Here is a 16,289-nt window from a genome sequence, read left to right on the forward strand (position 1 = left end):
TGTGAACTCAGGTCCTCATGCTTGGGCAGTCGGTCCTGCCCACCGAGCTACCTCCTCAGCACTTAGTCTATCGTCTTTAACTTTACTAGATACCATTTATTATTTCACACCTCCTAACTCAGGGATGCTTATTAATTCCAATGTATTTGTACCACAGTTGGGCTACTGACACAGGCACATTACATACTGAAGTATTTATTTGAATTTTTAAACGAAATAAACACATAGAACAGGATTTGTGAGCTTCTGAGGTATACAGGCAGACAACTCTGCAAGTGTCTTAAAGTATGGATTTGCCCTGTACAGTCCAGTTTCTCCCTACATCAAGTGCAGAGCAGCACACATTTGATCTTCCAATTCTTTATTGTTTTGAATAGCTTCTCAGTTTTACATCACATGTTCATATCTGGCTTAAGCACTGTCTTTCAGACATAGCGATAGTCAAGAGACCAGAAATTCGATTCACCCAGAGTAGTTCAACAAATTTGAAACAAGAGTTTAATTACCAGCTAACCCATAAACAGCTCATCAACCTCTTCTCTTGAATAGATTCTAAACCATACATGAAGTTTAAAGCATCACTTCTCACATATTAAAACCAAGGAGGAGTAAGACCTTGACAAATTTCTCACGATGCTTCAGTGACAGAAGTCGAGGGCTCTGATTAGAATTCTGAATTTTTCAGAAGCAAATGGATTTATATGTACTAAGTTGGAAAGGGTGTTTAATCTACCAAAGCTCAACTTCTGTGAGCTGTGAAAGACTTTAGGGTACAGGTATAATAGTTTTAAAATGCAGTTGTCCCCAGCGATTGGTTGCAGTAACCCCCTGAAGATCCTAGTTCCCTTATATTAAATGAGATAATTTTCCAGATAATCCACACAGGAATAGTATATACATAAACCATCTCGAGATTACATATAATACCTACTATAGTATAAATATAGAAATAGCTGTTACATTATTTATATAATATGAGTAAAAACATGACTTTTCAGCATAGACACAGTTTAAAAATTATTTTTGATCTGTAATTGGTTGCATCCAAACCGCAACCACAGCACTCTCTCTTCTTCCCACCCCCAACCCTGAGTGAGGTTGGAGGTGTATTGGGCTGGGCTGCATGAGCACTCATAAATGTACACACATGATTAAGAGCACAGCAAGTGCTGCTCCTGCAGAAGACCAGAGCCACACTGGATGACTCCCAGCTGCAGGGATCCTTGGGCTACCATATGCACATGTCCATATGCTGGCACATGTGTGCGCGTGCACACACACACAAACCCCACATACACACCACACACACACACACAGGCACCACACACACATACCACATACACATGCATACACACCACACACACACCACACCATACATACACACACACCACACACACACACACTACACATACACATACACACACCAGACAAAACCCACACATACCCCACATACACACATACCACACACACACACCACATACACATGCATACACACCACACCATACATACACATACACCACACACACACTACACATACACACACACACACACACCAGACAAACCCCACACATACCCCACATACACACATACCACACACACATACCCAATTTTCAAATGATAATAAATTAATATTTTTTTTAAAAAAAGTAACAAAGAATGTTGATGCCTTGACTCGTTTTTTTTCTTTTCATGGACCACACAAAATATTAAATGTGTGATAATTAGATTTTTTTCAACTATTTTTAAAAATAAGTCTTGAAAATAACCTACCATTCGGAGTCTATGAAAGGTTTAAATTAGTGTGAAATGAAGCAAGAGAGCATCCTGATTTAGTCCATGGAGTTCTGAATTCATTGCATTCGTATTGACCAACACACACGGGTTAGACAAATAATTACAGTATTTAAGTTAAGAAGGAAAGAGAGAAGAGTCGCAGGCACCTCTGCCTTACACTGCTGCTGTTCTTTGTTGGACTCCAGCCAGTCTGATGACTGATTTGGACACACACATCGCATTGGCCAGGCACTTAGACAGGTGAGAAGATGATTTTATCGAATTCTCTTGTTTCTGGCATCCTTCTCAGACTTTGAAAACCCTATCGTATTTTAATCATGGTCAGTTGATTTTCACTGAAGCTTGTATTATCCAATAATTAGAGGCATTTAATTTAAAAATGATGGAAAATTCTCATAAATTATTCATTGGAAAGATGGTAATGGATTAAACACAATTAAGCTTCAGATTAATATAAGGAAGGCTCCAAGGTGTCTGCTGACTTTCAACCATTTGGGTCTTCATCAGTCTTCCTATTAAACTCCATCTAGCAGCACTCCAAACTTATTTTATTTTCTTCACAAAGACTCACATAAGGCTGTGGTTAGACATAAGTTCTTTAGAAAAACCTCCAGTGCAGTAAACAATACTAACTTGTGCGTTATTTTAAGAAAATGAGAAAATGGTCCAGGGCCAAAAAGATGGCTCAGTGAGTTAAGGCACTAGTTGCCATGATCACACATCTGAGTTTGATCCCCAGGACCCATGTGGTAGAAGGAGAGAGCTGACTACTTTAGGTTGTTCTCTGACTCCTACATGTTTGTTACAGCATGCAGAAGCACATACATACATACATACATACATACATACATACATACATGTGAAAAATTTTAAAGTAAATACTTCAATTATGATAAATGTCATGGGGAGGCTGAGGAACTACTACTGCATGTTCTGCAATGCTCAGTGTTATTATTTATTTTGTAAACGACTTTCATGTGGAGATTTTCCCTTCTTATTTTATCTTCTTTTTGTCAGAAGTCTGTTCCATTCTCTCCTTTTTGATAAGTAACTTTTTCTAGACACTTTAACTTCCTGTGCTTAAGAATAACAGATATAGTGACATGGGAAGCCATCTGAAATGCTACGTGCAATCCAGAGCAAGAAATAAAAGCAAAAAATTAGTGTATTCAATTATTCATGCAAGTAAAATGAGATCAGCTAGAAGCCAATATCATGAACAAAGAGTTACAAGGTAACTCATTAAATTCAACCAAGCTGCTCATCCTGTTTCATTCCCTAGTTAAGGAAGCAGTCATCTCATTAGCAAATTTCAAGGACATTTGAAACCCTCCATTCTATTCTTTTAGACTAATGGCACACTTAAAGTTATTTATGAAGGGTAGACAGGGATTTGCACATGTATGTGATGGTGCCTTTGCCCATGTATGCATGTGTGGAGGTCAGAGGTCAACATCAGATGTTTCTTCTCCAACCTTTGTTTTTGAAACCATCTCTTATTGAACCTGGAGCTCATTAACTAGCTAACTGGTCAGCCAGTCCCTACCATCTTCCAGGCTCCATCTCCTAGTGCTAAGAGCACAAGCAAGTGTCACCATTTCCAGCTTATTAAACAGGGTTTAGGCATCTAAACTCAGGTCCATATACTTGCCAATAAGCAGTTTACCATCTTCTTAGCCTCCTAACATTAGTTTTTAAATGATTCATCAGCTGTCACTAAAATCCTTTTAGTGCCTACTTCTACTAAATTTGGGGAATGAACAATATTTTTCAAGTATCATATTGAAGCATTAGATTTATTAATTTTTTTATTTTGTTGCTATTATAAGACAGGGTCTCCCGAAGCCCAAACTAAGTTCAATTTCAAGATCCCTATCTCTAACTCCCCAGTACAGGAATTACAGGTATGTGCTATCATACCTAACTCATAAAAGCAGTGATTTTAAAATATTGAAGTTTTGTTAGCAAGACCGCATATACATATTTGACAAAATAGTCGCAGACATGTTTGAAACACTGATTTTATTTGTGAGACTAGTTAGTTTTATTGTGAGTCCTTCCTCTGTCTTCAACTTGGGATCTTTATGAGGCATCTGCCCAATTAAATGTAAACACTACAATCAACATCACAGGGAGCAAGTTTACTTCTTATGATTCATCCTTCTATTCCACATAAGAGAAACAAGATGGGAGGATTTGTACAGTAAGAGAGAGTATGAGAAGGTCCCACAGCATACCATTCACTCACTGTGTGCCATTTATAGGACCATGGCTTTGCTTCTGATGCTATGAGAAACACCATGGCCAAAATCAACTTGGAAGGAGGGAATGATCTCAGTTTGCAATTGATGGCCCATCTCAGAGGGAAGCAAGAGTTGCAAAGCAAATCCCAGCTTCAAAAAAAGAAACAAAGAAAGAAAGAAAGGAAGGAAGGAAGGAAGGAAGGAAGGAAGGAAGGAAGGAAGGAAGGAAGACAGAGAAAAAAAAGAAAGAAAGAAAAGAAAAGAAAAGAAGAAGAGGAGAGGAAAGGAGAGGAAAGGAAAGGAAATTAAAGGGGAGGGAAGGAAAAAATAAAGAAATCACACGAAGGAATATGGCTTACTGACCCACTCCCTACATACAGTATGCTCGGTTTGCTTTTTCATGTGGCCCAGGACCACCTGCCTAGGGTTAGTACTACGCATAGTGGCCTGGGCCTACCCACATCAACCATTAATGGCGAGAATGCCCCCACTTGTCTACAGGCTTGATAAGCAAACCAAGAAAACTGCAATGGACACACCTCTAAAGAGACAATGACTCTCAAGACCTTTGAGCAGCTCCTCTGGAGGGATCTGAGAGAGTGTTTGTAGCACAGACATAATAGCTCTGTGCATGCTGTCACCCTGAAGATCCTGCAGCAGGACAGGATACAGGCCTCAGCTAATGCATTTCTCTATGAGTCACTCTTTTGAAAAAGGGTCTGACTAAGTTGCTGGCTTTGAAATCACTTGTAGCTTTGGTGTTCAGGTTTATAGGCCCAAAGCTATACTGTACCACCTACGTGTATATTAGGCTACATCATCAATTTGTTCGTGAAGGACTTATGCACTGCTAGGAGCACCCAACAGTCCATCTTTCGGAAGACCCATGGCTGTCTTTGATACTTTTGACTACCTAGCGATGTTGGGTGGAATACTGGGGGTGGAGAAACATGTCTATTAAGAAATAAAGGTAAATAGAAGCCAAATTTTAAGTAAAAACTTCAAGCATTTCATTTGAGGATAGAAGAATCTATTGATGAAGCTTGGCTAAGTGTGTTCATTAGCTTTTCTATTGAAGTGATAAATGCTTGGCACAACAACTTGTATATTAAGGCTCACGGTTTGATGGTAGTTGAGTTCATGGTCACCTGGCTCCTCTGTGTCTGGGCTGTGAGGAGACAGAGCTTTCTGGTCAGGAAAGCCCAGGGAATCAAAGTTCATCATCAGAGGGAGAGAGCAAGATGTAACACTCACAGGCATACCCCCACGTGATCCACTTCCTCCAGCTAGGCCCCAACCACAGAACTTTCTGGAACCTTCCAAAGTTGTACCATCAGCTGGTGACCAAGCCTTTCATGCATGAGCCTTATGAGAGGATACTCTAGGATTTTGTGAATAGGCAATAGAAAAAAAGCACAAAGGCATGGTAAAATGGGAGGCCCTTCCATTGAAGAACTTTTGAGCCCTCCCCCAAGATGGTGATATATATATATATGAAAGGTTTCTGTTGTTGTTGTGTTTCTTTTATTATGAATTTCAAGTGCAAACTGAGAATACATAGAATTCGGAGCAAGAATGAACAACAAGATTCTAAAAGAAAGGAGCCATGCTACTTTATCACAATACGCTGAATAAACACAATCTCTCCATTGCTGGGGGGGAGGTCTGACCTTTCTCCAGGTCTCTGTCAAGTCTTAGTGAAGGTCAAAAGACAATCAGCGTTAAAAGAAAAAACAAAAACAAACAAGCAAAAGACCCTAAGGTAAAGAGTTAGGCAAGTAGAGGTTGTATAATGACTTTTAAGGTAAAAATTAATCTGTATGAACATAAGGGCAAAGAGCACATTGAGAACAGTTTGATGGCAGGACAGCTGGTGGTGCCTTAATAAATTATCCGAGATCCTGAAGGAAGAGGAGGTGACACCTAAGTACGAAGGGGAAGAACTGATGCTAATAAGACAGCTACAGAAGGAAGAAAATTTCTCTACAAGACTCAAGCAATCAATGTCTGCACTTAAAGCTATTACCAGCCAAGGGAAGCCTGCTGCTCACATTTAAAATGCACTCCTGGCTCAAACTGGAGCCTGTGCTCTTCTGGCATTCTGCAAACTCCCGGATTGTCAAGGATCTTCTCAAGGACACCGACTTGGAAATAGAAACCCAAAGCTTGAGTGTGGCACTTAACAGAGGAGGCTACTGCACAAAAAGCTTCTACTGCTTGGTCACTCGAGTTTCTCCTCCGAGCAAAGGCGAGCCCGGAACATCTTGAGAAGGGAGACGCTGTAGCCCTGTCAGTTTGGGGGTGTGATTAAATATGCTACTGATATACAAAGTCAAGGAAGGAAAGTAAAAAGACTTAAAAGATTTTAAAGCCATTAAAAGGGCTGGGCAAATGGCTCAGCCAGTGTAGTGCTTGCTTCTCATGCAAGCTTGAGGGGCTGCGTTTGATCCCCAGCACCCAGGCGTGGTGGCACACATCTGTGTTCCTTGTTTGCTGGCCAGCTAGCCTACCCAAGATGGTGAGTTACAGGATCAGTGCAGATTCTGCCTCAAAATGTACAGTGGAAAACAACAAAGAAAGACACCCAATGTCCTCCCCTGGCTTCCTCCACCTGAGTGTATGTAGGTCCACTCACCCCCTCCACAACACACACACACAATCATGTGCACTGTGTGTGTATGTGTGTATAAACATCAAAAAAGAAAAATATTTCAATGATGTATAATCTCTTTGATATATTGGAAATTAAATACTTGAAATTAATAGCATGATCCAAGGCTGTTTTAACTTTCAGCCCGGTGGAGTAATACTATGTCTTACAGTGGAAGCTGGAAAAAGATCCTTAGTCCAACAGAACATAAAGTCTGGGGACAAGAAAGAAAAACATTCTAAGAAGGTCACTGGCATCGTGGTGAGTGGTCCCACTCCTCTCTCCCTTAACCATGGGAACCATGAACCTGGTGGGGGAGACACACGGTTCTCTATATTTGATGCTACGTAGCCTGCTGGGGATGCTTTCCCAAAGCTACAGACATTGTCACCTAGCTGAAGCTGTAACTGTCTTCAGAAGGCCACCCAGCCATTCTATAAGTAATACACATCTCCAGCTCTTCTGGGGGATGATAAAAGAAGTGGATTCGATTGTTGCACCTCTATTGTTCTTGAAACGAGTCCCTTAATCAGAAGTGCTGTTGCATAGGAACTATGGTACTGAACACAAACCCACACCAGCCTATCACCATCCCGTTATGAAGGGAACATGGCCCCTCCATAGTGGAAGTGGGCCAAGGCAATCATCCTGCTATCAGTTTGGTGCCATCTTCAGGATCCAATAGCTTGCTCTTTTCTGGGCAGATTGCTCACACCCCCTGGGCAGAGCCTGGTACTGTGTGAGGCTTGGCCTAGGCAGACACAACATACAAGCCTACTCATCCCAGACGTGGAACCCAGGCATTTCAAACTAACGACTGCATGAACATCCAACTTGGTGTGCTGGTGAGGTTTTATTGGGGTTCCTTGCTCAAATGCAGCCGCACCTCTAAGAATCTCCACCACATGGGTCAAGACCCATGCTGGAGGTCTCTGTGTCACCTGCAGGTGGCTCTACAGGTCCCAGACTCTCTTGTCCACTGCGCTGGTTGGAGTCTCCTTCCCAGTTGTTTACTGCTTTTACAACCCTGGGAAGGAACCCTCAAGAATCCTCTGTGTTCCAGCTTTCCCACACATGTGAAGTTTACATCCCAGGTCTTAGGAGCCAGGCTACCTCCTTCCTTGACGGATGTTGTAGTTCTGAGGAAGCTGCTAAACAACACTTGGCCTGCTTAGTGCTTGGAATCTGTGTTGCTGAGCCCTTAAAACCTCTTACCACATCCACCATGTTCGATTTCTTCATAGGCCCTCTGGAGAGTAGCAAGGGTGGTCAGTATAAGTGGGTTGGGCCATTCCTATGCACTTGGTTATTTATATCCTACCCCGGTGATGACACATTCTCTGTTGAGAATTTGCACAGAGCACAGATACATTCATGGCTTTCCCCCCCCCCTTTGAAGAATGCTTTCCACATGCCTCTTTCCTAGCTTCCCCTATCACCAATTCTGTGATCATGTTCTTTCCACGTCCCTGACTATGCATCCAAGCCATTGAGCTGCTGCATCAACACATCTGGCCATTTCTCCTTCCAAGCAAAACAAACATGCAGGTGCTCCTGTTTGACGTTCTGCCCGCTGGGAAGAGTTCCCTTCGACACTGGTCTTCAGAGCCGTCCCAGAGCCAGCCCACAAGGCTGGAGCTCTAAATGTCCAGATGGTGTCTACCTGTTGAGGACAGCTTGTGCAGACCAGGACTTGGTCTTCACCTCCTTTGCTAAACAGTCGTATGAAATGTTAGGGTGGAGATGAGACTCGGTGGCTGGGTACATATTGCAAATACAGGCCTCAGGGGCAATCCACACCACCAGGAAAAATTAACCAGAAACTGTCCGGCTGCAGGAGATGAGGTCTGGGTGGGCAGGAAAGCTGGGGTAGCAGGAATTGAGGACCTTGAACATTTGGGCCAATTTATATAACTTCCCAGCCCACCAAGAATGTGTAAACAGCATTGTATTTTAGAGCATTAAATAGTATCCATTGAAAATTAAATACATTGCAGTAAATAATAATAATAAATGATAATAATAAGCCTGCAATTCTTCATATTTGATTTTTAAACCACATCTTTCAATTTAAATCATAATAATATTTCTCATGAGTTCTTCACTTACAGGTCTGCTTCACCAAGATCACAGTGGTAGGACCCATTTACTTGTAGTCATTTTGCTTTTTGGAAATGGTGGACTGACTCTCCAAATGGTAAATTAATAAATAAGAATACCCACAGTAGACTTGAAGGAAAGGTAGACCTTCCCAAACAGCCTGCAGCTGCTGGCCACGCCATTCCAAAAAATAGTGCCATAAAAATAGTCTCAGTGCACTAATTGCCATCCTAGGTGTTACTGGAAGTTCAAAGCAAAAGGCTGAGAGCTGGAAATGGAGGTGAGTGGGGCAGACAGCCTCCGGTCAGCATTGCTGTCCAGGCAGCCCCTTCAGCAGATATCCAGCTCCATTGAAGAGTGTCTAAAAATGTATCTAAGGGATTTGATGGTAACTCACATCCTACATCAATTGTATCCATTTAAACTGTATGCCAGTTATAAGTCTGATTATGATGTCATCACAGGATCATTCAGACTATTAAAGGCTCCAACTCACTGTATATGTTAATATATGTTAAATTTGATTCTTCAAAGATTCTTAAGTACTGTACATTCTCTCAAGATATTTAATTCCTGTCTTCATTTGTGACTAACATTCATCTCTTGATGGTGTCTGTCAAAAATGCAAATTAAGATTTCACTCTAAAAAATAAACTGTAATTGATGGACTTTTGAACTCTGTTCTCACGTAACAATTTCAGATAGAATGTCTCTTTGACACTGTGGTTGGAATTATTTTTGAGCAGCCAGATATTTCTTCTAGTTCTTTTTTCTTTTCCTTTTCTTTCCTTTTCTTCCTTTCCTTCTTTCTTTTTCTTTCTTCTGATGAACTAAGGAAGCTTTCATAACTGCAGATCCTGCCTCTGGTCTGGCCACTTCATATCCAGATATTTGTTTTCTTTGATAGTGACACTATTAATATGTTCCATTGCAGCATCTCCCAGATGGCTCTGCGCCCAGTGCACATGTTGAAATTTATCTTCTACCACATCACAGTGAAGTTCGGAGGAAGAAAACAAAGTGTGTTCCAAAATGCACTGACCCAACTTACAATGAAATTGTAAGTATACGTTATCGCCTATCCAGGTAGTTTGTATTTTTCTTACCAGTTTTTTTTTATTCTTTTTTTTTTCTTCATTTTTCAGCTTCACAACCAAATATGGAGAATTTTCAGTAATTGGAAGCATTGTTCCATAAAGGAATGATGTTGCCCAAAATAGTACCAGCATGCTGAACACTGTTCTAGATGCTATGGGAACCGGAAAATACAGACTATCAAAGCTCTGACAGGCCAACCTCCAGCAGGCATGGAAGGTTGCTTTGCATACTAACACTTTCCCTGACTCTATTGCATTTTCTCTACCGTGTTCATCTTATTTTCTTTAATCTTGTTCTCGCACACTTGAGTTTTTCTCGCCTAACCATTTTATCACAAGCCGTTATGTGTAGAACAGCAAGTCCTCTAAAAGCTATTTTGAAAAAAAAGAAAAAAAAAAACCACCGATCAGAGCTACTGCATTCTGCAAATAGCTCTCCTACGAGGTTTAAAGATCCAGTCTTCTGGTTTCTCTCTAAAGTAACCCCTGCCTTTGTTGTCTCCCACCTCCTTCACTCCTGACTCATTTTTTTTGCCCGTTTATTCTTGCTGTGTCATCTAGCAGAGGGCTACAAGAAATGTCGGGAAACAAAGGCATCTTCGCGTGTTATTTCAGCTGTGTGTTGGTTGGGACAGGGTCTTTCTGAGCATCCCAGGCTTCACCCAAGCAGGGATCCTCCTGGCTCAGCCTCCCCGGTGTGGTACTGGTGTGGTGCAGAGCAAAGCTTATTGACTCCTATCTCAGCTTTTCCCAGGGAGCTGTCTTCCCTCACCACCAGCCCCAGCTCATTAATCAAATCACAGGAGCTGCTCTCACTTCGGATTCCCTTCACCCTTGGTTACTGTGCAGTGTAGATTCTCACCTTTCCTGATAGGGCTTCGCTCAAGTGGTATCGGCAGACTCCTAATTGCTAAACGCAAAGAACCATCAGGCTCTTTCCCAGCTGCAGGTGCAACCTGGCAGCCAGACACCCTGATCCTTTGAAACCTCCTCTGTGCCTCTTTAGTTCCACCTTTAGTTAATTTGTTCCCTTTTCCTCTGACCTGCGTTTTTGTTTTCGTTCGCTGCTATCCTTCCTCCTAGCGTGTTATTTGCTGAAGTTCTATGGTCCACCCTGGCCTGCCACCCCTTCAAAAAACATCCCTCCCTAGGTGAAAGGTCTACATGCAGAAATTCAAACAACCCCTGATTTTGAAAAAAGCAAAACAACAACAAAAAAATGCAAAAGCCTTAAAACTGAGTAGCGACTCTGAATCCCTGTGTGTCTTGAGGAATTAGGAATGAGCTGTAGATAAGTAGAGCCTCCAAGGTGATGCTCTTAGGCTATACCTAACCCCTGAATGTTTTATTTCCTTGACATCTTGGGCTTGGATATCCTCAGGACCTCTGCGTCACTGGACAATGAAGAATAGTGACAGAGAATCTGGATGCTGTCCCAAGTTTTCTGTCCCATCTCAGTGTAAGCTTATATCTGTATTGATTCCCCTAAGACTCATAGAACCCAGGCTGGTCTGGAAATCATTTTTGTAGGCAAGGATGACCTCGTGCCTCTGATCCTCCTGCCTCTACCTCAGATGCCGGGATTATAGGTGTGCACACCACACCTGTTATCACTCAAGGTTTTGACCTTTGACCCCTCTTCCTCACTGCTGGAGCATGCCGTTTAAACTTCTCCCGGCTACTTGGAAGACACTTGCTTCTCAAAGGATGCCTTCTCTTTTGTGGGGCATGGAGAATTAGTTTGCATGTGTTGGCAGTATCAGACATGTACATTTTATAGCTCAGTGGTCCAGCTAGTGCAGTCTGCACGTACCAGGTGTGACTCTCCACTTCAGCGATTACAACCCCAAAGGGAAATGAGTCCCTCCTCCCATCCGTAAATACCCTCTCAGCCAGGGGTAGGGCCGCCTGAGCCCTTCCTCATCAGTGCCAGAATGTTGACTGGCTTAATTTTGTGCAAATTCAAAACACATCTTTAATGACGCTTCCTGCTCCCCCAGTCACATATCCAACAACAAAGCTCTGCTGCTTCTACTAGAACACCATCAGACTCCTAAATCCAGTCTTCCATTTCCTTGTATAATTCTGTCTGATGTCTCTGTCGCTTTAGCCATTCATTACAAAGCTGTTATCCAACTCCTATGGAATATTTATTTTTTTGTTTGTTTTGAGACAGGGTTTCTCTATGTAACCTCAGCTGGCCTAGGATTGGTTATATAGATCATGCCAGATTGGAACTCACAGAGATCTATCTGCTTCTGCCTCCCAAGTGCTAGGGTTGCATGCATCTACCATCAGGCCTATCTCTGTGAAATAGTTTTATTAAATCTTTTATATTTCCACCTAGGGTGTCATTCTGACATATTTATTATTAATCCATTTACATTATTTGAAGGGTCATCATGACCAACTGTTAATCTACAATTTTAAATGTGGCATTCATATGCCTTAAATTTTAACTCAGTAATTTTCCTTGGTTCTCTCTTGGATGAATATCATTGAGTATTTTCTTTTTTTAGATTCATGTGCAGTTAGAAAATTGTAATCCAGATTCCAGTGGCTCTCAAGGTTTTTCCCCCAGTGTAATGGCTGATGTAGCTTTAGTTACCTGGCTACTTCAACACCTATACTAGGAAGCAGACATTGGTCTGATCCAAGTAGCTCATTCTGACTTTACCAACCCCGAGAGCCCCACTGTGTGGATGTTTAGTTCTGAACATTGGTGTCACCTACTTGATCCCCAGTCAATGTACAAAACAGAACCATCCTAAGGTTTACAAGGATAACCCTACTATAGCCAAAACTGTCTGCCTTTGAATGGTACTGGACCTCTATCCCTACAAATTTATCAATTTTAATGTCACAGAAATGGAATTGCATACTTTATAATATTTGAAATTGCCTTTTGTCTCAGTTACTTTTTCTTATGGCTGTGACAAAATACCTAGAAAGAGCAATTCAAGACAGGGTTTGTTTGGGCTCACACTTTGAGGGGGCCAGTCCATCATGGTGGAGCAGGTGTGGCAGCAGAAACTCCAGGCAGATGCTCATGGTGTTGCCCACATTAAGGGCATCTTCTCACCTCAAGAAACCTAAACTCCTCCACAGGCATGTTAGATGTTTGTTTCCATGGTGATTCTGAATCCCATCAAGTTGGAGATCAAGATTCACCATCAATCCTTTTTAGGCACTGCAGCGTCTTTATTTATTCCCCTAAAGCGCTGCATATGGTCCTGATGACTCTTCAGACCCACACCCCATTCTGCCCTGCTCGGCTGCTGTGACCTGAGTCTTGGCACCTCCTGCCTTATGCATCTTTAACACTTTGTGACTTCTATAAGCTGTCTTTAAATATTTCATGTAGTTTTATGAGTGTGTGTAAAATATATTTATAAATCATTAGTATGTATACATGCATGCCTATGAAAGATTCTCTAAATTGGTAGAGGTATTTTGATGTCTTATTACTCATTATCATGTCCATTCATAACTAGAGATACACAGCCAACAATATCAAACCTGTTCTTTCTTTGCATACAAGCCATCCAACCTCACTATCAAGAAACTTTGTAGCGATGCTGTATCAAAAGTTAAGAGATGGGCTGATGAGATGGCTCAGTAGTCAGGAGCACTGGCTGCTCTTGCAGAGGTCCCAGGTTTGTGTCCTCACACCCACATGGCAGCTCACAATTGTCTGAAACTCCAGCTGCAAGGGACATGACACCCTCTTTGTCCTCCTCGAGCAATACACACATGTGATGCCGGCACTCACACACATAAAATAAGTCTTATAAATAAATGGGTTAGGTAGATGGTGCCTATGGAACAATACTGGAGTTGGCCTTTTGGATGTCACATAAGTAGCAGAGAGAGAGAGAGAGAGAGAGAGAGAGAGAGAGAGAGAGAGAGAGAGAGAGAATCTATAGCTGTTGCAATAGAAAGGAAGAAGGAAGGAAGGAAGGAAGGAAGGAAGGAAGGAAGGAAGGAAGGAAGGAAGGAGGTTTCAGTCCCTATATTGAAATTAAGTATTCATAATATAAAGGAAACAATAAATGTTACTAGCAGTCATTATTATCTTAATAAGTTGAAAGTTAATTCATCAAAAGCTTAATGGATTATAAAATCAGCAGTAAGTATGCATGCATGAAGCTTATTTTACAATTCTTGGTATGGACATAAATTTTCTGACAGCTTTGAAATAATCCTAGGTCTTCCTAAATCCATGGCCTAGTAATTCAAAATCACTGCAATTTCTTCTCGACTGAAGCCTATTTGAAGAACAGACACACATTGTTCATATTTTGTGCACATTTTAAAAGACCAGCAACTAATAAAGTCCATACTTGTACAATCCCAGTATGCATGGAATCCAAAGCAGGAATGTGAGTATCAGAGAGTAGATTGAGACTGACTGGAGATGCTGGGGTGGGGTGGGGATGGGACAGGGAGGCCAGTTGAAATCAGAGAACCATGAGACAGAAATCCGGCACAAAATTCTGAGTCTGTTATGAATACAGCAATGCTTATAAAAGATTGTAGACAGATCATTGTGTGTATTGTATGGATGCCTCACCTGTCAATTAAAAAACCTATGGCCTATGGCTTAGGCAGAAAATAGAGGTAGGACATCAGGAGGAGAAGAATTCTGGGAGTCAAGGAGGCAGGAAGAAGAGCACAAAAAGAGAGGATAGCAATACATGGTACCTGCGCACAGGTATCCAGACATGTGGCAAAATGTAGGTCAAAATAAATGAGTTATCTTTAGTTATAATCTAGTCAAGGTAGAGCCTAGCTATATGACTAAGGTTTTTGTAAATATAATTTGATTCTGAGTCTTATATCTGGGATCATGGAGTTGGAGGCAGAATCAGGGGCTAGCTTCAAGAAAACCGTGTCCCATGTTAGGCACCATTTTGTTGTGGAAAAATTTAGTCCTAACCCAGAGTTTCTACCCCGCCTTTAACCACTTAGTTCCTGGATAAAACACACATACAATCTTTATATTTATAGTAACCTTTAATCATCACAAGAGCTGGGCAGATATCTACCCTCTTTTCTATTATGTCTATTTCCCAGACAATAATTCCTTTATATGATTTCCAATGTTTTGTTTGCGCTGCTCTTAACTCCAATTAGCCAACACACATGGCCATTATTTTACAACCCACCTAACCCATGGTGGCTTCCTCCTCCCTTCACCTTCTTTTCCCCTCGTGGTTCTTCTCTGATGCCAGAAGTCCTGGAGTGCTAACCCCTGCCTATGTATCTTCTGCTTGGGTATTAGCTGTTAGCATCTTTATTCACCAATCAGAAATAACTTGGCATCAAGATCACTTAGTATCATTTGAGTCTACGTGTGGTCTCGCTCATCTCTGGGGCAACCAGGTCTTGGGGGCCTGCACAATCGAAGTGACAGACCAAACCTCAATGAAAGATGCACAAAATGTACACATGACTTTATATCTGGCTTATTTTCTCTTGTCTTCAACCGTGATATCAGATCCTATTTCTGCAATAAGCCCCTGCATTATTTCTGTGAGTCTTTAAAAGCACTCTAATAGGAGACCCATTGCTTATTAAAAAGTTCAGAAGCTTATCACATGGCATCCATGGGTATTAAAGAGCTTTGTTCTTCCACCTCCTCTGAAGCATGCGCTCTTGCAGCAGCCTCTCACTATAGTGGGATTCCTCAAACTGCCAAGGCCTTGCAGCATACTGAGGTGAAAGGGAAAGACCTGGTTCCTGTCTATGTGTAAATCTCTGAGACACACAAAGATAATAAGATGTTGCATATCAATGTCTTACCAAATTTTTCACTAAGATAATTCTTCCCTCTTTTATTCACAGGTCTCTCTGAGGGAGGGGTAGTTCAAGGACTCTGTCCAGTGGCAGAGATTCCCACCCTTCAATTGCCAAAGCTTTGGTGCAGGGCCCAGCTCATCTGTTTGACACTTCCCAGCATGCATCTCTGCAGGGTTTGCCAGCAGTCTCTCAGAATTCCGCTGGCATACAGAACTCCCAAGGTGCACCTGGGCCAGGAGCACAATTTTCAGGGCATCCTCCTTCAGCTTTGAGAAACAGCTGTGATTTTAGCCCTGGCACCACTGTTCTTTGTGCTCAACTACCTCTAACATCTGGTTTAAAACATTGCTAAAGGATTCATAACAAAGGAAGAATTTCTACATTGTAACAGAAGTACATTGTTATAGTCGATGTGTTCCTACACTTGGGTATTATCCAGGAAAATTCTAAAGGAAACACCAGAAAGACAGGACATGCATGGTCCATGCTTTACCTGCCCAAAGCTCTCTTGCTCTTCATGGGTAAGGAGGATTCAAGGACTGTGCTCTAGTCAGCAAGCCGGAGACACTTGCTCACCAGTTCCCCCCTCCCCCTTCCCTTCCC

At 41.8% G+C, this 16,289-nt stretch overlaps 1 protein-coding gene across 9 annotated transcripts in view; it reads left to right on the top strand.

Moving 5' to 3' along the window:
- The window catches only part of Pik3c2g (phosphatidylinositol-4-phosphate 3-kinase catalytic subunit type 2 gamma), a 337,297-nt gene that overhangs the window by 306,031 nt on the left and 14,977 nt on the right, over positions 1-16,289 (top strand). For all 9 annotated transcript variants that reach the window (XM_031383723.1, XM_031383725.1, XM_031383721.1 and 6 more), the window contains one exon: positions 9,722-9,847. In XM_031383723.1, coding sequence (XP_031239583.1) covers positions 9,722-9,847 — 126 coding nt within the window. The remainder of the gene's footprint in view (positions 1-9,721; positions 9,848-16,289) is intronic.

Source organism: Mastomys coucha, unplaced genomic scaffold (genome assembly GCF_008632895.1).
Source record: "Mastomys coucha isolate ucsf_1 unplaced genomic scaffold, UCSF_Mcou_1 pScaffold20, whole genome shotgun sequence".
Lineage (NCBI taxonomy): Eukaryota > Metazoa > Chordata > Mammalia > Rodentia > Muridae > Mastomys > Mastomys coucha.